The sequence below is a fragment of the Sus scrofa genome, chromosome 1 (genome assembly GCF_000003025.6).
Source record: "Sus scrofa isolate TJ Tabasco breed Duroc chromosome 1, Sscrofa11.1, whole genome shotgun sequence".
NCBI lineage: Eukaryota > Metazoa > Chordata > Mammalia > Artiodactyla > Suidae > Sus > Sus scrofa.
This window is the reverse complement of record NC_010443.5, coordinates 194616219-194641573: the sequence shown is the minus strand read 5'-3', so window position 1 is coordinate 194641573 and position 25355 is coordinate 194616219. Positions and strand designations below refer to the sequence as shown.

The window sequence follows — 25355 nt, the reverse complement described above, 5'->3', positions numbered from 1 at the left end:
GCTCATGTCCTCTTAATTACTAACCTGAAAATGGGGGCTAGAAACACACTTGGCAATTTGTTTAAACAAAGGTTCTTGGATTTTAACAAATTGCGATGGTTCAATCACATCCAGTATCTCCTCCAGCTCCCCAAGGAACATGACCTGGAAGCACATGCAAAAGACCAACCGTCAGGTACTGGATTGAAAAATCCATATGCACAATAAGGGTTAATGAGAGTTTTGAGCTATTTTAACGTAATGAAACTTTATACATAAAACCAAACATGAAGAGATCAGAATTTAACTTTTGTTAATGTTCATTTTGCAAGGAATTCACCAGAGGGCACTTGTTAAGAACAAATTCCCTACAGTATTGAAAATGTGATTCTATTTACTTTAGAAAAAATATCCTATGTGCCACATCTCTTACACCAGAACAAGGGGCACTTACACGCTGTAGCAGGGTCCCTGTGGGGCTCTCCACCCCCCATCACACTTCTAAAACAACGGGCAAGAGGCCTTCCTACATGATGTACAAGTACACAGAGGCAAGTGCAGATACCTGCCAAACATCTGCAGCCTCTGCTAGGCGCTCCTCTAGGAGACACGAGTTAACAATACATGCAAAGTCGGAGAGACACAAACGAGCAGATTCATCCATACACTGGCGCCACTCCAACTTCAGCACACCGTACTCAACCTCCACACTTACACACACGTACATCCGTACATACTTGCTCACTACAGAGCAGAATGAATCTCGTGATCTCAGTACCACGTGTCTCAAAAAACAGAGCTTTTTGATTACAAAATGGGGCCAAATCAATAGTATAGTCATTTGTTTTAAACATAATGGAAAACTGACAGAAATAAAAACCATTTTCCTATTTAGACATGAAGAAATAATCACCTAGAAAAAAATTTAGCATGCAATTAAAATATTCAAAAATGACAATGTTTTCATATCTTGAGATACATTTGGGTAGCAATACATAGTTTAATCTTATCTAACAGGTATTAAGAAATTAAATGATTTTCTGAAATTTTATAAAGGAGGTTTTGGAGAACTGAAGCTGAGTTGAGGAGGGTATTTCTGTTAAAAGCAAAATACAGTAAAGAAATACTGCCATTTGCTAAGAAATATACTGAAGTGCTTCTAAAATAGTCCCCAAATGTAAAACTAATAGCTGACCTTTTTTCTGGGCCATCTTCCACATGGGTTCTAACCTCTCAGAAAAGTGGCTGCAGATCTGGGGTACAGTGAGGCTAAGAGACTCACATCCACTCCAACACCTCAAGGAGCAGGTGCCAGTTAGGTCTTGGCAAAAGTACAAATGACTGTAGAGCAGAGATTTCCAGGGCCACTGGGAACAACTGAAACTAAAGGTCTGTAATACATTTTAAGACTATACATAGTAAGATCATGACGCTTGAAAGTGGGTATTTGGGCAGGCTGCTGTATCATCTATCAACAGTGACAGCAAAAGCTCCACATTACAAAGGTGGTCACACGACTGGGGTCTGCCTTGGGCTGACCTAGGCCTGAGCAGCACAGGATAAAAGCCCAGAGTATAGGAATCAGGGAGGCGGGTTCTGGCCTAATCACCTATACTTAGTTAGCTGGGCAGGCTACTTAACCTCTCTAAATATCAACTTCATAAATAGTAAAAAGAGAATATTTACAGTCCTGCCTAAAAGAGTTACAATGAGGATTAGGTGAAATGATGCATTTTTACACATGCTGATTATCTCAGTGCTATCGTAAGCACATTGATGCTGACACTGAACACTCACCTCTTTTTGACTACATGTTTTGGGCCAAAACTTCATTAACCCCCTAATAACCTAAAATGAAAAGGAGAAAACAAACTGCAATTAATTCTTTTTCTACATGCCATGAAGAGTGGTCTTTCTGAACATTTGAAATTATGGAAAAAATACTTACTGGCTCTGTGAGTGAAGGATCTTTCTCCAGAAACTGTACTATGCAATATGCCAGCTGGAGAAACAAAGAAACAAAAGACAAAATTGGAAATTCTATACACTAAAATCTAAAAGATATAGTACTAAAACTCCCTAAAAAGTTTCCAGACGCTGGTTTTAATAACTTCACATTCAATTTATTTAAAAAATAAAATACATATAAAGCAAAATACGAAGCTACTTTTTCAAGCCAAAGACTGTCACTAACAGGGATCCAGGGATTTTTTTTTTTTTTTTAAGAATACTGGGACATGAAGTATCCAGCTAATGATAAGCAGAGGTGAAATATGCTATCTAGTATATCCTGAAAGTACCTCATCTTCATGTAGTTTGAGCTACACTGCATGGGTTTCTTTTCTCTTTGCTAGAACATCAACAGTACTGGGTTTTACCATGGTTCCAGAGGGTCCTAAATAAAGGCAAGCATTTACTCAAAACACTGCTGTTGTACCTGCCATGGTCAGAACCTGGACAAACATGAAGCACTCTACATCTGATGCTAACACACTGAAGTAAGAATTTTTTCAATGATCATGAAGTGTGATATCCTATTTCAAAAACTAGAAACAAGATCTGCAAAAGGGCTCGTAAAGATTCTTGGACAAGAAATCCACTCTTATGAAACAAGATTTTGATGGTGTTCTAAATTAGAAGCATATGGACTAATTTTTCCTCCAAACACAGAATCTCACATTTAAAGAGGAATACCATAGGAAAAATGTGTCACATTTTTATGCAAACTCAAAACACTCCCACTGTTGGAGGGGGAAGGTCAGAGGTTTTGAAAGGCTAAAATTAAAATTCCACTAGATCATTTATCTACCCACTAGTGACATGTTTACCATGCAAGGGAGTGTAAGAAGGGAAATCAGAGGGGGACAAGACAGGGTATGCTTTCTAAAGTATTGTAAAATAAGTGAAAATATTGATTGATCTGTTTAACTGTGAGAGTGTTTATATGAAGAAAGTGAGAAAGAAAAGATGAATGAACTAGAAGAGGGGGCAAAGGGTAAAGACAGACTACTGCAAAATGAGGATAAGATTCAAGAACATTCCAAAATGATTACACATGTCCGAAGGTCTAGATCTAAAAAACCTATATACATTTTATTACATGCCACCTGTTCTATACATAAGTGTGTGAACTTGGGCAAGGATCCAAGTTCTCTGCACAGTGAGATGATTAAACATATGCCCCCCCCACTCAAAAAATTCCCATGATTCTCCTATACACAGAAAAATACATACTATTTTTAGTTACTTGAGGGATAGTTTAAACTTTCATAAGCCTTTTAAACAAATTTGTTTAAATAAATAACAATATCAATGAAACACTGGCTTTACGAACTTTATTTTGCTTCCAAAAGTAGTTGTACAAAATTCTACCTGGGCATGGAAGAGTGATAAGCTCCTGACAGTGTGTAAAGGGATCAACACTTTCACCAGGAATTGTTTGTGTTCTGCCTTAAGAGGTAAAGCAAAGCCATTGATAATACTAGAAAAAGAAAAGAGATGCAAATTAGCAATGTTAACACAAGCTACACTGAGACATTGTTCTTGTGAGACTGGGTTAAATCTCAATCAGTTTATGTACGATTCAGAACAACCCAAGACCCACCATACTGGCATTCAAGATGGTTTAGTTGCTTTAAAGAATATATTTCAGCAGGAAATTTAAAAGAAGGCAATATGTTTCTGACCTCCCAGCAAAGGCTCCTGAGCTCTTACCTGCAGCTGGATGGTTCTCCAAAGCTTTGGTATTAACAACTTCTACTTTTCCTTCCCTCTTTTCCTTCTCCAAATACTCACCTGGCCCTCCTCACCGACAATCCTTTCCATTTCCACACATCATTGCTCCCCTCTCTGAAACCTCTAATCAGGCCAAGAACCCCTAGGATAAGAACCCAGCCAGAGCGTCTCAGAGAGAACCAGGTGACGCCACCTTCCCTCCCATCTCATATTAGGAGGAGAGACCAAGTCATCACACTGTCCGTTATATCAGCCTCCCTCGTGTGTAGAAACCCACACAACAGCTGTCTCTTTCCAATTCATCTACTACTCCAGGTAGCAGCTGTGGGTACATGGTTCCTTTGAAATGGCAACCTTTCCAATTCAGTATAAACTTGTTTTCAAAAGACATGGCAGAGGACAGGTAGCCTAGAAACTGACGAGAATAAGCTGTTTTGGAGAAAGTGGCCTGACTACGATGAGATGAACTGTCTCTACAGAAATGAATAAACTGTTAGCTCTTTCAGTCATTCTAGAAGAATTAGCAATGTATAATTATGGACCAAGAGGAACACAAAAATGTCTCTCACAGAGTCAGTTGGGGAACATGCTCTAAGCACAAATGAGAGACCCGACATGCATACAGCAAGCGGTCCAGAGCAGTGTGTCCCTATGCCATTGAATTTTCAGAACTACATTCATCCGAGATGAACAATGAGATAGAGATGTGCTTACCTTCCTAGTATTTCCAGCAGTTCAGCAACACCATTGAAATGTTCTGTTTCATAAACAAACCTAAAAAGAGAGACAGAGACAGAGGAGTGGAGAGGCGAGACAGAGACAAAGAGGAGGGAAGGGGAGAGGAAGGGAGGGAGGGGAGAGGTGGAGAGGTCAGGTCGGTTCACCATGTTCAAATATTTGAGGATTACTTAATACTTTTATAAAACCACCAACTGTGCTTCTCCTTCTCCCCCCACCCTCCACTTACCTTAGAAAAATATTGTTAATCTGTTTTCGGATAAATGCTCTAAGACCCAGAAACTTGCCGTAAATTCTGTGTAAGACCGTCTTTAGGTAGTCCCGTTCCCGAGGGTCTTCGCTGTCAAACAGCTCCAAAAGCTGTGGTGAATAAAAGACAGTGCGGAGATCAAAGGGGTTCAGAGAAGGATTGAGGAATTCTGCCACTGAGTAGTTTAAAGTCCCTTCCTTCAAAATCACTGAGTACCTATTACACGCCAGGCATAATGCTAGTCTCTGGGATACAGGGATAAATAAGACAGATGGGATAAATAAGCTCATACTCTGGTGAAGAGATACCCAGTAATAACAACAATCACAACAGGTAACACATAGATACACAGTAATAATAATAATCATAAAAGGTAACACATACACATCATATACAGCACCTAGCATGATCAGCAGGCACTTTTCTAAAGAATTTACTGATATTACTGCTCTCTATAAGGTTTTATCCCCATTTTACAGAAGAGGAGATTGGGGCCCAGGAATGCACATGGTCTCAAGTGGTAGAGATGAGATTTGAACCCAAGCAGTCCAGACCGTGAGTCCACAATTTCAACCACCACACTACTCTAAACATAAATCATCTCCTGGGCTTACGCTCCAAGTTTACAGCATGCTTTCAGCTCTCCCAGAGCATACAAGTACATTCAGACAACCTAACCCAAAGCAAACATCAAAGACTGCTCAGTGATACTGGCAATGTTCTCTTTCAAGATTATGGTTCTTATCACATGCGTGTGTTGTGTAAATATTCACTGAGGTGGACATTTATGATTTCCATATGTATGTTACACAGGAAACATTTTTTAAAGTTCCCAATCATTTGTAATTTATAAACTCAATAACTGAATCCTAGTAAGATCACATCTTACTGGAATTTAAAACATATGTCAAAATAAAACCTTGTGCATGAAATGTTTGTTGCATCATGATTCATAACAGCCAAAAGGTGGAAATGATCCAAATACTCATCAGCTGATGCAAACCATGCTGCGGTGGAATATTATTCAGCTGTAAAAAGGAGTGAAGTACTGAAATATGTTACCACATGGAGGAAGCTATCAAACATCATGCTAAGTGAAAGAAGCTAGACACAAAAAGGCCACATATGGTGTGATTCCACTGATATAAATATCCGGAATGGGCAAATCCACTGAGACAGAAAACGGAATGAAGGGTGATTGCTAATGACTGTGGCATTTCTTTGGGAAATGATAAAAAGCTTTCTGCAATTATATAATCATGATGGTTACACAACTCTGTGGAACATATTTAAAAACATTAAATTGTAAACTTCAAAAGGCTGAATTTTATAGACTATGAATTACATCTCAATAAAACTGCCTTTTTTTTTTTTTTTTAAATGACAGTGCTCAGGTTCCTCTAGTTGAGGAACAAACTTGGAGACTGGTTTGAATTTTACTGAGTTCTTCGTGCATTCATTATCATTGCACTAGAACAAAACTCAAAGTTCTAATGTTGACTTTATAGCAAAACATTTCAAGAACATAAAAACAGCATACAACTCAATGCAGACTACCCTCATCACCAAAAAAGAAAAGCTATCAGGGCATACTTAAGCATGATTTCAGGTAATTAAGACATGAAACTGACAGCAGAAGAATAACTTAGTGGGTAGCAATCAAATAAATTATCTACTTTTGTTTGGTGCTTTTCTTTGAACAAAAGACAGAGATATAAGGCAAATAAAGGCCCTCCGAATAATGGCAGGAGGCACAAACTGAAGGGTGGTTTTCAAAACTGGGCAGTGAGACAGACAAAATGTTTGACTATCCAATGTCATTCATCCTTCCATCCATTCAAAAAAATGAATATTTCAAGTGAATATACCTGCCTAAAAAGAGCCATCCACTGGGCAAAGTGTCAGGGAAACAATGATGTGTAACACAGATGCTGCTTTTACAGAGCCTTGTATGACAGGGATGCAGGGAAATGAACAGCATACCACAGAAATACAAATCTACAGACACATTTCTATTTGGGACAAATGGAATGGCAGCCATGAAGAACCAGGAGGTGAGGGAAGTGTTCACTGGCAGATTCAGTAACACATACCTTCGCCAGCAGCCTATCAAATAAAAGATGCTACTAAATACCTGCCATCCCTCTGCCCACTTAGTCATGCAGTCAGTCAATTAGCCAATCAATCAATCTTTGCACATGCCAGGGATCATCCTCATTGCTGAATGTACACACACACACACACACACACACACACACACTTGGAGCCCAGAGCAAAGCAATAAAAAGTAAACTACACATTTCCACAAGAAATGGTCTAAGAAAGAAAGATGTGAACCCTGTAGGCAAAAATGGCCATGTGGGCCCAGAATCTCTTACACTAGTACCTGCACAAAATGACATAAGATTTCTAACCTACCCACTGCATTCCTTGTCAATGGAAATAACTAACCTTTGGGTTCTGTTTTTATTTGGTTTCTATTTTTAAATGCTGTAAAAGGGCTTAATGAGTAATCTGCAACTAACATAAGAGAGGGATTGAGGGGGTGTACTGTTACCAAATCTTGAATCAACTATGCTTGAATCTACTCTTACTAATCTTAAGAGTTTCACGAAGACATGATAATTAAACAAATTATTTAACTAGTGTTTTCATTAGGCCCTCAAAGAAAAATGTATTACCAGGCACCTAACTTGAGTCAGTTTTAAAGGCATATACACTACGTTCCATGAGAAAGATGAATTGCGGTATATAAATTACTGCTACTTTATAGAACATATTCTTGATGATTTTATGATATATGAGACAAAAGAAAAGGTAGAATAAAACAATACATAGGCCTCAAATGAAGGGAGCAAGATAAGCTCTAATTTCCAAAACAAAGTAATATTTGTGTGCTTAGTCATGTATACACTCCAAACACCCCCCAGAAAAAAAGCAATGAAAATACAATCCAGTATCTGTAAATGTCTAGGTGGACTCCATCCAAAATAACAGGCAGCCTGTTGTCAAAGACAAGAAGCTGGAGCGTTTCCAAGGTGATTATAGAGCAAAGACAGACCTGTCAACATACTGCCTCCCAGTTTACAAAGCCAGCCTTCCTGAAGCTAACAGAGAGGATCTGTCTAGTGATTGAGCCAAAGAATCTCCTTTGAACCTCATAATAAATGTACAGTGAAATGAAAAGGGCAAAATGAACAAAGTAGTTAGGGTCTTCCAATTAGACATGGAGGAAAGAACCTCTCTCCTCTCAAAGACTCCCTAAAATGAGAGGAAAGGAATAAACATGGAAGAAAGCCATAGGGCAGAGAGAGTCAGAGAGCAGATTACACAAATTTGCACATCTCTCAAGGATGGAAAGTGGATGCCAAGAGGTCACTGTCTTAGGTTTCCTCTTTCTCCATTCTAAGTGTGTTTCCATTCTGCCAGCAGGAAGAGAAGCCAACAGAAGCAAGCCAATTCACACCAGACAATCCTTAAAAGGCTTAAGAATGGAAGGCACTAGATACATTTGATGGCAAGGGTGTGCAGAGCTAGAAATAGAACTGATTCAGAGTTTGGAGAAAGAGTAACAAGACCTCATGACCCTCTGTCCCCGATCCTCTGTCCCCATCCATGTCCTCTGTCCCATTCTCTGTCCCCAATCCTGTCCCCATCCTCTGTCTCCTTTGTCCTCATCCCCTGACCAAGTCCTCTGTCCTTGATCCTCTGTCCCCATCCATGTCCCATCCTCTGTTTTATCCATGTCCCCATCCTCTCTCCGGTCCATGTCCCCTTCTCTGTCTCACCCTCTGTCCCATGCCATGTACCAGAGATTTACAACCATAACCTGGAGGGAATAAAGGAGCAAGTCTAGTCTTGGAGGCATGGGATACAGCTAGTAACACACTTACTGAAAATAACAGGATATAATAAAACTCTGCATGCTGAAGAGAGAGACCTTTGGCAGCCCCTTCTCTAAGGTGTCTTCCGGGGGGAAATGACAGCCTCAAGAGGAAACATCTATAGATACACTGATATCTGAAGGTTTCTCAGTGAAATGGCAAGACTTCTGCCCAACGTGCCAAGTGTGTCCCACTTGTATGTGCACGTTCACATGCAGGCAGACACACACACACAGGTTCTAAGAGGCTTTTTAAAAACTAACATGTAACTATGTTACAATCTAACATAAAAGACAGAGACCAAAACAATCATACAGTACTCAGAGGAATATAATGCAAGGAACAGAAAAAAACTGCAAAAAAAGAACCTGTAACATCTTCAGAAATAAACGAATCTATTGGATCCTTGAGGCAAAATGTGGATGCAATACAGATGAATATTCGGAAAATAAAATAGAGCTTTTGGAAATTCAAGATTTAACAGAAATAAAAAAATTTCAGAAGGACAGGAGAGTTAAAATGAGCAAACCTAGAAGTTCCTGCTATGGTGCAGTGGGTTAAGAATCCAACTGAAGCAGCCTGGGTCCCTGCAGAGGTGCAAATTCAATCCCCGCCCCGTGGCAGTGGGTTAAAGGATCCAGCATTGCTGCAGCTGCTGCAGAGGTCACAGCTGAGGCTCGGATTCAATTCCTGGCCCAAGATCTTCCATATGCCATGGGTATAGTCATAAAATTTAAAAATAAAATAAAATGAGCAAATCTACCTTAAAACGTATAACCAAGTGATGAAGACAGTATACAATAGAAAGAAGATAAGAAAACTAGAGGATCAATCCAAAAGGTCCAATACCATGACTAACAGGCATTCTAAACAGGTAAAGAGATGGAAAAACAGAGAAATTTAAGAGAAGTAAATCATCTGAGAAATAATGTCATTTTCTAGGGAAAAAGGACCTAAATTTCAACACAGATGAAGGCCATTACGTCCTATGCACAGTACATGAACAAAAGACACACACCAAAGCACAACACTTTGAAGTTTTTGGACACTGGATCTTAAAAGCATACAGAGAAAATAGGTCACTATAAAGGATAAGGATAAGAAGTTCAGCTGGCACAGGCCTTTTCCACACCAACACGGAAAGCTAGAAGACAACAGAGCAATTCCTTTCAACTTCTGAGGGAGGATGGGTTCAACCAATAAATCCAAACCCAGCCAAAATGTCAATCAAGTATGTGGGCAGAACAAATCAAAGACATTTTCAAAGAAGGAGGTCTCAAAAAATTTACATCCAATTCACACTTTCTTAGGAAGAATCTAGAGGATGTATTCCACCAAAACAGAGGAAACAAAACAAGTAAAGACATAATCCAAAAGAGTGACAAAAGAAGTCCCAGGATGAGCCCTGTGGACACGGCCTAGAGAAAGTAACCAGGGCCAAGAAGAGCCGGATGCCAGGTACTCCAGGAAGAAGGTGTCCAAGGGAAGGAAAGGAACAGAGAGAAGAGCAGAGAAGAGCTGCATGGTGCACTCAGAGGACTAGTGGGTGAGCTAGGGACCACTACATAAGAAAGCAAGCAAGTGAAAGATAAGGCAACGACTCATTCTAGGAATTTAAAAAAAAAAGAAGTCCTACAAGAAATGTAATTATAGCATAATGTGTGCCTTGGCTCTGAACAACATGTACACAGTCACACTAAGCAAACACTGAAGTTAGACTTAATTAAATTTTGTGACACAACTGCACTGGAAAGATATAGAGGAGGGAGATCTAGAAAGGACATGTAATGGCTTATAGCAGAAATAGATGAAAAAAACATCAAGAAACAGCAGTAAGAATGCTCTTTAGAAGAATGGAGATGCTTACAAGGAAACAGCTATAAGACTCAAAGGTGGTTTCCTCTAGGGAATGAGACTCTGGGCAGGGGGTTGCTATCTTTCTTTATAAACCATGTGAACAAAAGACTTGAAACAAAAAACCCATTATCCTCTTCTACAATAAAGAAGTAACTGCCTGGCTCTATTTCATGTAAACAAAGAGTAAATCAATGAAATTGGTATTCTAAATGATATCCAAACTAAATCTAATCTCTACATTTCTAGCTTTGCTTTTTAACTTCAGCTATTCTGCTACCTGAAAAAATACTATCTTCCTAATACCTTAACCTTGATGGGATAATAATGCACCTGGAAAAAGCAGCCTGGCTCCAGTGAATTGTTATAGGCTTTAAGTCCCCAAAGGCCAAAGCTGTAATGCCCCTTCCCCACCTTGACCAACCTGGGTTGCTCACTCCATGCTGGGAAAGGAATGTCACCCACTCCTCACCCCAAATCTATAATCTGGTCCCCATGCAAATAAGGCATCCTGACAAAGACCAATCAGAAGATCAAACTGGGTCTCCACTCAGGTCCGCAATGGGGGTATAAAGACTATTTCAGAGTGAGTCAGGCCCTCTTTTTTAACCTGTGCACAGGTGAGTCCTCGCTTCCCTTCCCTGAAAACATACTTTCACTACAAATTCATTTACCGTAAAACACCCACTATTCTAATGCTTTGCTACAGCGAGACAGACTGAGGAAACTGTGACCATATCAAAATTACAGCAACTCAAGAATACCAACTATGACATGAACTGACCTATGGGAATCCACTGAGAAAGCACAGTGGAGACAAGGGATCAGAGGTTGCACATTATAAGTTTCTAGTAATTCTGACTTCAGGACCCCTCTAACTCAGGATAAAAATTTCAGAGGTGTATAAAAATTTCATAAGTCACCCAAACACAAACAACTCTGCCAAGTCACATGCTTTTATTTTCTTTCTAATTTCAGCCTTTTCTACAAAGTAGAGAAGTCCATTCTTTTCTCCCATAAGCGTTCATTCTAACTGATTCAAGAAAACCGAGATTTAAATTTTGTAAGACAACCAAAGTGGCCAGCATTTCAAGAAAGAGCTGTTATGTTGCATAATGATGCACTAAGTAGCTACATTAATTTGAGGCCCCGGCAAAATGAAAATGTAGTGCTCCTTGATCAAACATTATTAAGAATTTCAAGACAGCAAGAGCAAAGCATAAAACCATGAGCAAGGTCCTTCTAGGCTAGGGGCCTTCTCCCCCTGCACAAGCTGCGTGCCCACCAAGCCAGCTTAGGATGCAGCAGGCAGAGCAGCAAAGCCCTTTTTTAAGGTTTTTAAGTTACAGGTTAGGATGGAATGAAGTGATTTATTGTTAATCGGTAATGGCTATCTGATAAAATTCCTGGTAGAAATAAAGTTGCATTTGCTATAGACTCAGAGAAATGTAAACATTTTGACATATTCAAGGAATTTATTTGGAAAATAGTTCTTTGTATCAGAGCTGAGACTCAAGGCCTCATGAAATTTACTTTAGTTTAGAACCTAAAATTCTTTAATGGCTTGGTTTTGTGTCCTGTTCAATTTTTCTTGAGTTTTTAAAACATAATAACAAAAGGTCACTGTTTAAGGACAGGCTGTATTATTTGCATAATTTGCATGATAATTATGGCACCTTCCAGCTAAATATAACTGCAAATGTGAAGTACAAATTACTAAACAGCCATCTCCAGCAGTACATATGTTTATGGAGATATTTGAATAGTATGTTTCTTAGCAACCACTGACTACTTTTCAGACTTGCAGAGGGAAGCAGTCTTTAGAAATATGCTACTAAATTCTTGTTACAATAATCTATCCGATGAAATAATTCAAGGTTTGACAATTCATTTTTGATCTTAGGAGAGGGAGGTGTCAGAAAGAAACCATTTTCCCAACCGTCCTAACACAAATGAAAATTATCTACATTGGGAATAGACAAAGTTGTTTCATAAGCCTAGGCAAGCCTACACACTTACAGCTAAGTTACCTAAGTCTAAAATTAAAATTACAAGGACACAGTATACTATGTAATCAATCGACTACCTTTGATAAGTCTCTGACAGATTTTTTTGTGGTAAAAACTTAGATTAAGGAAATAAGAAATGCTAAAGGTTATGCAAATTTAGAGTTAGCAAAAATTACTATGAAATTTAAGCAAGCCAGTCCATTCTTAAAAGAGAGCAAACCCTTCAGAGGTACAAGTCACAAACAGTCTTGACTGGCTCACACAAAAATCTAGATTTCCAGGTTCTCTTAAAAAAAAAAAATCAAAAGAATCTAGCAACACTTGGTTCACTTAGCAATCAGCCAACAGTTAAGAGGAGCAGATTGGCAGCAGGGTCCAAATTCTCTGGGCACCAATGTTTCCATCAACTCCTTTCTATCACACCCAGACTACTTCATTATGTATCTAAGCTTCCCCTGGTTCTCACATGCTAAAAAGTATACGCTCCTGCCACTAAGTGAACATTTACTTTTGACACTGACTGGAAGAAATCAGTTGGTGAAGTAGAACTGATGAGAATCCATTTACAGAAGACCATATTTAACATCTTAAAAAATCCTAGATTTCCTGCCATGGCCGCAGTGGATTAAGAATACAACTGCAGTGGCTCAGGTTGCTGCAGAGGTTTGGGTTCAATCCCTGGCCCAATGCATTGGGTTAATGGAGCTGGCATTGCCACAGCTGCAGCAGAGGTCACAGCTGTTGCTTGGATTTGATCCCTGGCCTAAAAACTTCCATACACCACAGAGGCAGCCATAAAATTAAAAAAAAAAAAAAAAAAAAAAAAAAAAAATCCCCACACCAAAGAAGAACCAAAGGGCTTTTTGATATTTTAGAATGGTAAAAGTGGGTTTTAAAAAATTGTGGAGTTCCCTGGCAGCTCAGTGGGTTATGGATCCAACATTATCACTGCTGTGGCTCAGGTAGCTGCTGAGGCACAGATTCAATCCCTGGCCCAGGAATTTCCTTATGCTGAAGGTGTGCCCCCTACACCCCTGCCAAAAAATACTGATAACATGCTAGGTAAGACATGATAGACTAACACCATATAACTTCTAGATTGAGGTTGTTCTAGAAAATAATGGTGAAAGAACAATTTTCAAAACAGTAACTGATTCTAATAAAAAGAGTAGTGACAGCAACTACAGGACATTTACTAAACACTTACTATTGTCAGGAATTGTTCTAAGTGTTTACGTAGGTATTCACTTATTAAATCTGCACAACAAACCTTATAACATACTTATTATCATATTATAGATATTTTGTATCTACTTTCCAGATGAAGAAACTGAGGTGTAGAGCAGTTATATGACTTGCCCAAGGTCATGCACTAAGAAATGAGAGTCTGAATCCAAACCAGTCTATACGTTTGGAAGGAAGGAAAATAAGATGTATTGAAGGAGGCTCTTGATGCAACGGAAAAAGCTTTCCATCAAGCTTCAGATCTTAAAATACATAAAAAATGAAAAAAATTCTATTCTTTTATAAAAGAATGGTATAGTCTTATAAAGGTTCACTATTTTTAATGCAAAAAATTGAGAAATATAAAAATTAGGAAGTGAAGATCATCACATATAATCTTATACCCTACCAGACAACTCACAAAAATTTGATACATCTCTATCTAAAAATTTTGATGCATTTTCCCTAAAATAACAGACTCCGGTTCAAAATACCATATTGTTCCATAATATGCATGTTTTGTGTAGCTGTACCTCATTCTTTTTATAGACTGATGAATATTTTAGGACATGAATGTCTGCAGTTTATTCAACCAACCCCCTACTGGGAAACTTTTAAACTGTTTCCAATTTTCTAATTATCATTAATAATGATGCATTCAATATCCTTGTACATGCTCTGTGTACATATCTATTTGTCTTGGAATTCCTTAGTCACAAATGGAGTCAGCAGAATACCATCAAGTCTCCTCTTCAGAGCGTTATACCAATTTAATATATATGTATGTATGTAGGTATCTATTTGTACATTTTTATGAGTTTTATGGCATACTAAGAAGGGTCTTTTCCACTCAAGTCTCTATTATGTTCTAGTCCCCTGTCCCCATACCATATTGATTTACTTAATGTACCTTTGGAGTACATTTTAATATATAATAAAATGTCATTAGTTTTCTTTTTCAAAAAATTTTTATTTCAAGAGTTCCCATCATGGCTCAGTGGAAACAAATCTTACTAGCATCCATGAGGACACAGATTCTAATCTTGACCTCGCTCAGTGGGTTAAGGATCCAGTGTTGCTGTGAGCTATGGTGTAGGTCACAGACACAGCTCAGATCTGATGTTGCTGGGGCATAGGCCAGCGGCTATAACTCTGATAAAACCTCTAGCCTGGGAACCTCCACATACCCCAGGTAAGGCCCTAAAAAGACAAAAAAGTTTTTATTTCATGAACTCTGAAATTTCACAGAAAGAAACCACTGAAATTTTAATTAGAATTGCAACTGAATTTATAGATTAATTTGGAGATTCTATGGACATTTTTATGATGGCAAGTCTTTCCATCTAGAAATATACATTTCTGCATTTATTCAAGCCTCTTTTGCAAAATGTATTGTAAGTTTCATATAAATTCTAAAGTTTTGTTTCAAAAGCTGGAGGTTTTAAAACTAACCTTGGGATCAAGAAAAATAAGATTTCCTACCAATGTGGGCAGGTAATACAATATGGTAAGTTGTGAAAAGAGGAATTAATCTTTAATGACCAACTACTATGCCCCACATATGACACCAGCAGACATTTTTACAAGTCATATTATTTTATCATCCTAATAGCCTACTTTGTAACTTGTAAGAGAGGCAACTGTTACTGTAACTTGATGTAAGAGAGACAGCTTAACAGAAGAAAACACTGAAGCTCAAATGGTCAATAATCTGCCCCAGCTTCCAGTTATCTGTTTGAGACTGAAAGTAGGAAACCATGCTTGTATCCATAGTGCCACCTCCATCAGGCAAATTTAATAGTAAATTTTACTCAACAGTATCTCATTTATTCTGCTATCCTCATGTCATTAATGAGGAAACTCACGTTCAGGTAGCAAGGGCATTTACTTGCTAAAAGTCACACTACAAGTTGGTAGAAAAGCCAGGGTTTGAATGCAGTTTCTTCTTATCCACAGCTCATATTCTCAGCTCCCAAAATATACTAAAGAGTACACAGAGGGGGAGTTCCCATCATGGCACAGTGGAAACGAATCCGACTGCAAGCCATGAGGATGAAGGTTCAAAGCCTGGCCTCACTCAGTAGGTTAAGGATCCAGCACTGCCATGAGCTTTGGTCTACACTGCAGACACAGCTTGGATCTGGCATTGCTGTGGTGTGGCGCGGGTCAGAGGCTACAGCTCCAATTAGACCTCTAGCCTGGGAACCCCCATATGCCGCGGGTGCGGCCCTAGAAAGACAAAAAATAAAATAAAAAAGAGTACACAGGAGAATCAGGATTCAAATCCACAGCTTTTCAGCTTTTCCTCCACTACATCATATTAAAATAGCTCAATTCTTATTTTGCTCTTGTGGATGTTAGAAGGAGAGTCAGAATAGATCGTAAAGAATAACAGCTAGCTGCCACAGAAAGGAAGTGTAAATCTTACAGCCAGAATAAATTTGTCTAACTGACTGAGTTAAGATCACCAAAACTCTTTTTGAAGATCTCCGAGAATCCAGAGAGAATAAGAAAGGGAACAAGGTAAACGTCGTCCTGATTTGCAAAAGGAAAATGTATAAGGGTCCCATGTCACCAGAGAACCAGACTAAGACCAGGTAGCACCAGGGGAGTCCGTGCGGTAGAGAAAAAAAGAGGGAAAAGTGAGGATGTGCAAAATGAATCAGCTGACCACGGGATACAGGCATACAAAGGATCTGCCAGCTCAAGGCCAATTAAGGAACGTTGGTCAGAGGAAGAGGAGGGTAGGGTGGGATGGTGGAGAAGAGGGTAGAATCTCAGTAATAATACTTCAGTCTCAAAAGGCCCACCCATAGACAGCAGGTCCCAAGTCAGGACCAAAGCTCAGAGGAAGGAAGCCTAGGAGAAGCAGGCAGGGGAGGGAGGCCCCCCTGGTAGAAGGCGCTGAGGTCCTGGGGTGAGTCATCAGCAAATCTAGGGAAGGAAAGGATTAGGAGGCCAACATTACAGGTTACCAACATGTATGAACAGGGCAATCTGGAAGATGGCAGCTGACAGGCAACCAAAGATCATCCCCAACAGGACCGTCAATGTACTGGTTAGTCATATGATACATTCAAGTTCCACTAAGTGGCTGATTCCACCATTACCCTGCCTGACCTTCTCCTGATGTTCCAGGCAATGGGGTGAGCCCTGATCTAAAGGCTGAGTTCATCAACAGATCCAGCAGAGGGAAGATAAAGAAAGTAAAAAAGTTGAAAAAATGAGGCAGGAACTGAAAACATAAAGTATAAGTAGATAAGCTTCACTATTTATATTGTATTACTTGTCTCTGGCAAAATGCAGGACAAGCAATACCATGATTTTCAAGTATTTAGGACAACATTACCAGTAAACAGTATAGCCCCAAAAGTTCACATATGGCCCTTGGAGGATGAATGGCATTCCTTTTTATGACAAAGTGCCAAGGCCTGCAGATGAGGGAAATGCTGCAAACATAGAGTCCTAGCTAAAAGCCAAGTAAAAACCAGGTAAAATATGATAAAAACACTGCACCTGACAAAGTATCTACAACTCTCCTTATAAACCAAAATTTCAAAAGCAAGGATGCAGACCTTCTAGGGTAAATTTCTAACTGGTTCAAGGAGGGAATTCAAAGGCTACTGACTGCTGAATCTGTGCCAAAATAGAGGGACGTTCTAAAGGCATTGCCACAGGCCTTGATCCAGTCCTGGCTAGTGTAAGAATTTCATTCAGTGGCTTAGATGAGGCCAACTGCTGGCGTATTTAAGAAAGTCACAGATGTGATAAAGATGAAAAGCACAGTGAACAGGTAAAATGACAGAATCAAGATCCAGAAAGACTTCAAAAGGCTGGGGAGGTAACATATTCCATAGGGATGTAAGTCAGATAAAAAAGCAAACTGCAAAATGGACAGCAACAAGAAAAAATGGGTTTACAACAACATGCACAAAACCAAATTAGAAGTCAGTTAAGACTACAAGCCTATTGAACCTAAGTTAGCAGTGTCATAGAAGAGCATGAGCTAATGAGACTTCCCCTTGAAGAAACCCAGCATCCAGACAAGGGAATGGAAACCCCACTGCTAAGCTGCACTGGACTGCCCAGGCTCAGGACACTGTGCTCAGACATAGATGGCATCCTGGAAGACAAATGGACACATGTCAAAAACTTCAAAAACTGACAAATGAGACAGGGCTAAAGCAGAGGATAGCATACTGGCAGATGGTAGGCTAGATCCAGAAGGCAGATGGGTTTAGTGCATCCTGAACAGGATTTTAGAACAAAAAATTTCACATAAAAATCTGAATTGGGGAGAAAAAATTTTTCTACTGGAATTAAAAAAAACGTTTGGCCATAACTGAAGAAAGAGGCAGAGTCAAAGCTCCCTTCAGTGGAAGCTGTTCTTCCTCCTCTTGTCCAACATCTGGATATCTGGCTATTATAAACGGGCCTCAAAGCACCTGAGCCATAAATGCCATCCAGAAGAAAAGGAGGCAAGAGGTAAATATAAAAGATTGTGCCTGGGCCAGTGATAAACTAAGGGACTATAAGGGATTACTCTGAGGAAATAAGGCCAAATGGTACAAGGTATATAGGAAGATTCAACATAAAAAAGCACTTTGTAACAAAAATGAACAATTGGCATGTGGTTCTTCCTCACTGAAAAAGGGCAGGCAGAGGTTACCCCTTATCAGGGTTTCAAAGCAAACTGATCCACTGGGTAGAGAACTAGAGGAGACAATCCCAAATGTCCCTTCCATGTGTGGGTTTCTCTGTTTTAATCTCAGGAGGTTTATTACCGTCAGAACTCATCTACCACGGAGAGCGCACTGACTGGGCATGCATGCTTTTCATGCAAGATCACAGGGTTTACTGTTTCCATGGCAACTAAACAGGGACTCTACTACAGAATCATTATCTGATCCTTGTGGGCACTTTAATTTACCATAAATATAAGAGAATGTTGTTATTTCATCAGTGCTGAGAAGCAGGAGCTACTGCTAACTTGTGGTCACAGACCTGTTATGTCTTGCTTTTGTTTTGCTTGAAATGCATTTTGCCTCCCTGGTAAGGATCTGGATCCATCTGCCTATTTTCCTGTGATCCATGAATCCAGTGATTTACTGACCTATCTACTTCTTGAACCTCACTATTCCAAGACTTCTCAACCTAATACACCCAAAATTCTACTGTATTAATTTAATTAAGTGAGGGGAATAAGGTCATCACCAAGGTTATCAATCTTTATCTAGGTAGGGCACAGAAGATCAACTTCCTGCCAACGTAATGAGGTTTTTTTGTTTGCTTGTTTGTTTGTTTTAAGGCTGCACCTGCAGCTGCCAACCTACACCACAGCCACAGCAACTCGGGATCCTTAACCCACTGAGTAGGGTCAGGGATCAAATCCTTGTCTTCAGAGATCCTAGTCAGGTTTTTTACCACTAAGCCATAGTGGGAACTCTCCAAAGTAATGTTTTAAATTCAAGTTCTGCATATTGGCTCACTAAGAAATACTTATTCTTTCCTACAAATGGCATCTCATTAATCAGTTAGAAAGGAGCTATGACAATCCATGCATTAGTTGGCTCAAGTACCCACTTTTATAGAAGAATGTCATCAAGAACAAGAAGATATTACCTAAAAACTCAGGGACCCATGGAAATACCCAAGTACAGGATAAAAATACATGATCTACAGTTATAAAATGTAACATGACAAATCAATAAAAACACAAAGAAGTTCCAAATAGATAGGTGAAAGTTACTTACTTTAAGGGAATCTTAAAGTAATTAAGCTGTGTTAGTTCCTAAGCTATGAAAGCTCACCAGTACCCTGACTTTGATTATTTATCAAAGGTTACTTATGCTCTAGACCACAGCTACTCAATTTTAACAGACATATGAAAAAACAGTTTTAAATTCTTATGTAGATAGAAGTTTTCAAGCTACATAAAATTACCAATGGCATTTTTTATGGAACTAGAGCAAAATATTTTAAAGTTTGTTTAGAAGCACAAAAGACCCAAAATTCCAAAGCCATCCTGAGAAAGGAAAATGGAGCTGGAGGAATAAGGCTCCCTGACTTCAGACTATACCACAAAGCTACAGTCATCAAAATAGTATGATACCAGCACAAAAACAAAAATATAGATCAGTGGAACAGGATAGAAAACCCAGAATTAAACCTACACACCTAAGGTCAACTAATCTATGACAAAGGAGGCAAGAATATACAGTGGAGAAAAGACAGTCCCTTCAATAAGTAGTGTCGGGAAAACATGTAAAAGCATGAAATTAGAACACTGCCCAACATACACAAAAATAAACTCAAAATGGATTAAAGACCTAAACATAATACCAGACACTATAAAAATAAAACTCTTAGAGGAAATCATAGGCCAAACACTCTCTGACACAAACCACAGCAATATCTTCTCAGATCCACCTCCTAGAATAAAGACAATAAAAACAAAAACAAACTACTGGGACGTAATTAAACTCAAAAGTTTTTACATAGCAAAGGAAACTCTAAACAAAACGAAAGGACAACCCACAGAATGGGAGAAAATATTTGCAAATGAAGCGAATGACAAGGGATTAATCTCCAAAATTTGTCGTGGTGCAGTGGAAATGAATCAACTAGGAACTATGAAGTTGCGGGTTCAATCCTGGCCTTGCTCAGTGGGTTAAGGATCCACAGTTGCTGTGGTTGTGGTGTAGGCTGGCAGCTGTAGCTCTGATTAGACCCCTAGCCTGGGAACCTGCATATGCCGTGGGTGCGGCCCTAAAAAGCAAAAAAAATCTCCAAAATTTATAAACACCTCCTGCAGCTCAATACAAAACAAAAACAAAAACAAAAAGAAACAACTTCATTAAAAATTGGAAGAAGATCCAAACAGACAATTCTCCAAAGAAGACATCCAGATGGCCAAAAAACACATGAAAAGATGTTCAAGTGTTTATTAGAGAAATGCAAATCAAAACTACTATGAGGTACCACCTTAAACCAGCCAGAAGGGCTATCATCAAAAAGTCCACAAACAATAAATGTTAGAGAGGGTATGAAGAAAAGGGAACCCTATTACACTATTGGTGGGAATGTAAATTGGTGCAACCCCTACGAAACACAATATGAGGATTCCTCAGAAAACTAAAAACAGAATAACCATTTGATCTAACAATCCCACTCCTGGGCATCTATCCAGAGAAAACCATGACTCAAAAAGATACACGTACTCCAATGTTCACTGCAGCACTATATACAATAGCCAAGACATGGAAGCAACCTAAATGTTCATCAACAGAGGAGTAGATAAAGAAGGTGTGTATATACTCACAGTGGAATATTACTCAGCCATACAAAGGAATGAAATAATGGCATTTGCAACAACATGGATGGACCTAGAAATTATCATGCTTAGTGAAATTAGTCAGACAGTGGGACACAAACGTCACTGCTATCGCTTATATGTGGAATCTAAAAAAAGGATACAATGAACTTTTCAGAACAGATACTGACTCAGAGACTCTGAGAAACTTACTGTTACCAAAGGAGACAGGTTGGGGGAGGAGGGATGGGATGAGGGTTTGGGATGAAAATACTGTAAAGCTAGGTTGTGATGATTGTTGCACAACTATAAATAAAATTCATTGAGTTAAAAAAAGATTCACTCAAAATAGTGTTACAGGTATATGAAATTCTTTATAGTTACATTTTAAGAAAGAAAACTGCAGGGATTTAGGCACTAGCATTCCTTGTTTAAAATGGAGTAATTTCCAGCATAATAAAGAGGTATCTATTACTTTTAATAGGCAATAATGGAAACTAACTTACATATATGTATTTGTTTACAGGGTGATATAACTGTCACTGCAAGATTTTTTTAACAAACATCAAGAGAAAATGACATACTGAAAAATAAATACATGCAACCACAAGAATACACTTACCTGTAATACAAACTTCTGATCTATGTATTTTTTGGCAATACTGGGTTGGAATTCTTGGCTTTCCAAAAATCTTATGAAAAATTCATATACAAGCTGCAATAAATAGATTATAGTTAATTTCAAGTTGTAATCCACTCAAGAACAGTATCAAAAACCATAAAAAGCTCTAATACTAAAATTGATGGAGGGCTTAGTGGGTTTTAATATCAACTGGCAATGCTGGCCATTCTTATAGCTCACAGTTGCTATTATGATTTTTGACTTTTTAAATTTAAAATCTGAAAACACAGCCAAAAAAAGCAAATAAAAACCTCCTATAATCTCACCATTCAGTTAACCACTGTTAACATTTTAATGTGTAAACCTCCTGATTTTTCTCCATACTTCTACAACATACCAATGTACTATAAACATATTTTTATATCATTTTCAAACTACTTTTATCATCCAAACAATATAATATGGATAATTTATACCAACAATACCTAAGCCACCATTATTAGAAGCTATAAGCAGTTCATTGTACATAATCTATAAAGAATAATTCCATTATTCATGATTAATTTAACCAATATCCTATGATTAGACATTTAAGTAGTTTCTGAATTACTTCTCTATTAAATTATGCCACAATGTACATTATGTAAACAACATACATCAGTGTGCACTTGCTCAATTATTTCATGGGGAAATATTCCTAAAAGTTGAACTTTTAGATCAAAAGATATCCAACACATCAGGATTTTCAACACTCATTACTGATTTACCTTCAGAAAGTCTGTAGCAATTTACACTCCTCTAAGCAATATACGAGAGTGTGTCAGAATATTCTCATCTGCAAAGAGTAAGAATATTCTCATCTGCAGAGTCAACTTCAAATAACTGTTCTGATCAACAGTGGGGAATCACTATTTATACTCTTTGCAAAATAAATCTATGCTAAAGTATGCATTAGATACTGGTGTAGTATACAACAGCATATCAAAACCAGTACTTTAAAGAGACAGATAGGCATTGGGTTGAAAGCCTAGCTCTTTCCCTGACTAACTAACCCTAGACAAGTTAATTTCTAAAAGTCTGTTGCTTCAACTGTATAATGGGGATGATAATCTCTAGGATTTTTTTTTCTTTTTTCTTTTTTATTAAAGTATAGTTGATTTAGACTGTGGTGTACCAATTTCTGCTGTGGAGCAAAGTGACATATATATATATATATATATACATACACACACACACACATTCCCTTTCTTATATTATCTTCCATCATGTTCTACCCCAAGAGATTGGATATAGTACCCTGTGCTATACAGTAGGACCTCAGTGCTTATTCATTCTAAATGTAATAGTTTGCACTTACTAACCCCAAATTCCCAGTCCATCCCTCCCCGTCCCCCCATCCCCTTCTCTAACATTAAATGTGATAATTTATATATAAAGCTCTCTGCACAGTGACTAATACATATCACCACTGGCATTATTGCCTAAAACAGCATTCTTAAACTTTTTAGTCTCACTCCTTTACACCAAAAATTACTGAAGACTCCAAAAAGCTTTTGTTTACATAAGATATATACATGAAAGAAATAAAAACAGAAAATTTAATATATTTTTAGAATAAAATACACCATACATTAATAATAACATAAATTTTTGTGAAAAACAACTTTACTTTCCAAAAAATTATTAAAAAAAGAAGTATTGTTTTTTACTTTCATAAATCTCTTTAATGGTATATTTTAAAAAAGATTCTTTTTTTCAGTCTGTTGTAATGTATGGTTTTGGTTGAAGTATATAAAGAAAATCAAGCCTCACACAGATTTACTAGTATGAAAAAAAGGTGAATATTTTCATACATATCACCTTTTCATTTAACTGTGGATACTCTTCTTTGATACTACGCCAAAATTCGACAGTCAATTCTTAAAGATAAGTTGCAGTGTAGAATCTGAAACTTTATCAATGAATTTTTCATTCTCTGCTACACTAAAATCTAATCCTCTACCTCACATTCTGGGTAATCTTTATCCATGCATGGTTTCCTAACATTATTCTTTGGCCAACTGGAAAATACTGTTCACCAAGTTATGGAGACTTTTCAAATGCTGACACATTTTATTATACAGTGTCAATCAAGGTCACATTCCTTAATGTCTCAAATTTTCTCAAAAAAACTTTAAGCTTTGGGGAGCTGTAAAGCTCAAGGTGACAAAAGACAGATACAAGTTTTCAAAAATTCTAATTCTAGGTGTTCCCGTTGTGGCTCAGGGGGAACAAACCCAACTAGTGTCCATGAGGATGTGGGTTCAATCCCTGGCCTTGCTCAGTGGGTTAACCAGCAATCCCGTGAGCTATGATGTAGGTCACAGACGCAGATTGGCTCCAGAGTTACTGCGGCTGTGGTTCAGGACAGCCGCTGTAACTCTGATTCAAAACCTAGCCTGGGCACTTCCATATGCCACAGGCGCGGCCCTAATAATATTAAAAAAAAAAATTCTAATTCTAAATTTTGCCTCAATGCTCTGATTTTATCAGCTAGTTTAGCCTGCAGCTCAAAAAAAAAAAAAAAATCACACAAATGCTTTAGCACAAGACAACCACTGTACTTCAGTCAACAGCAGATGTGCTTTATGCATACTTCCCATTTCATCACAAAGAATATTTTTTAAATGTGTACTTGAATGTCAAGATTTAATAAAATTAGTAACTTCTACTGCATCTTCGAGACTACCCTAATTGAAATTGGCTTTTGTTTCTTTGTTTTAATTGTAAGCTCATGGCAGTGAAAAATGTGACAACCAGGCCAGTTTGGCACAAATGCCTAGATTTGTGCTAAGGCAACAGCAATTTCAACCATCATTGCTTTTACGAATAGCAGTGCAAATGTCAACACAGTGAAAAGAGCAAATGAGGCAGTACTGTCATAAAACAGTTTTGACTTTGAAGGCCATGGAAAATCAGATCTCAAGGCCTCCCTGAGGGTCTGCAGATACCACTAACCTAAAGACGTCACATAATGCTCTTGTGACTTCAAAGCCTAACTTAACACTTACATTAGGCATGCACATTAGGATTTTATTTCTTTATAAAACTATGTTTTGGAGTTCCTGTTGTGGCTCAGTGGTAACAAACCTGACTAGTATCCATGAGGATGCCAATTTGATCCCTGGCCTTGCTCAGTGGGGTTTAAGGAACTGGTCTTGTCATGAGCTACAGTGTAGGTCGCAGACGAGGTTCAGACCCTGAGTTGCTGTGGCCATAGACCAGCAGCTGTAGTTCTGATTCGACTCTAGCCTTGGAACCTCCATATGTCGAGGCTGCAGTCCTTTAAAGAAAAAAAAAAAAAAAAAGCCTATATTTTTCTTTTTAAACCGTGAATTCAGAAAAACTTCTTTCCCAGTGATCTGATCATTGAAGTTGTGCTTTAATCATTATAATGCCTGAGTTCAAATACCCCCTAGAAGAACTGTTCTTTTTTTAATACACTAATCTTTCAGCTCTTAGTTTGACAAATAGAATGTCAGCCTTATTCAAATACCAGGTAAAAGGGGGTGGGGAGGTTCACCTCTCTTGATTCCCAGAGAGTACAGGAATTCTCATCTTCCAGCTGATGAGTGGGCTGGCAGGGCTTTCCAGAGGGGCTGGTTGTGGTTTAAAACAGTTTTGGTTTAAAACAGTTTGATGGATACTCTGCAGACACATATGTTAATAAGCACAAACGTTCTCTATTTTGAGACAGATTTTAGCTCAG

General features: G+C 38.3%; 1 protein-coding gene across 1 annotated transcript in view; it reads right to left on the bottom strand.

Annotated features, from left to right (window-relative positions):
* Positions 1–25355, bottom strand: part of PPP2R5E (protein phosphatase 2 regulatory subunit B'epsilon) — a gene marked incomplete at its 5' end in the record, with an annotated part of 147768 nt that overhangs the window by 11729 nt on the left and 110684 nt on the right. The window contains 7 exon segments of the mRNA NM_001244062.1: positions 25–144; positions 1777–1827; positions 1928–1981; positions 3352–3460; positions 4429–4488; positions 4682–4812; positions 21608–21700. Coding sequence (NP_001230991.1) covers positions 25–144; positions 1777–1827; positions 1928–1981; positions 3352–3460; positions 4429–4488; positions 4682–4812; positions 21608–21700 — 618 coding nt within the window.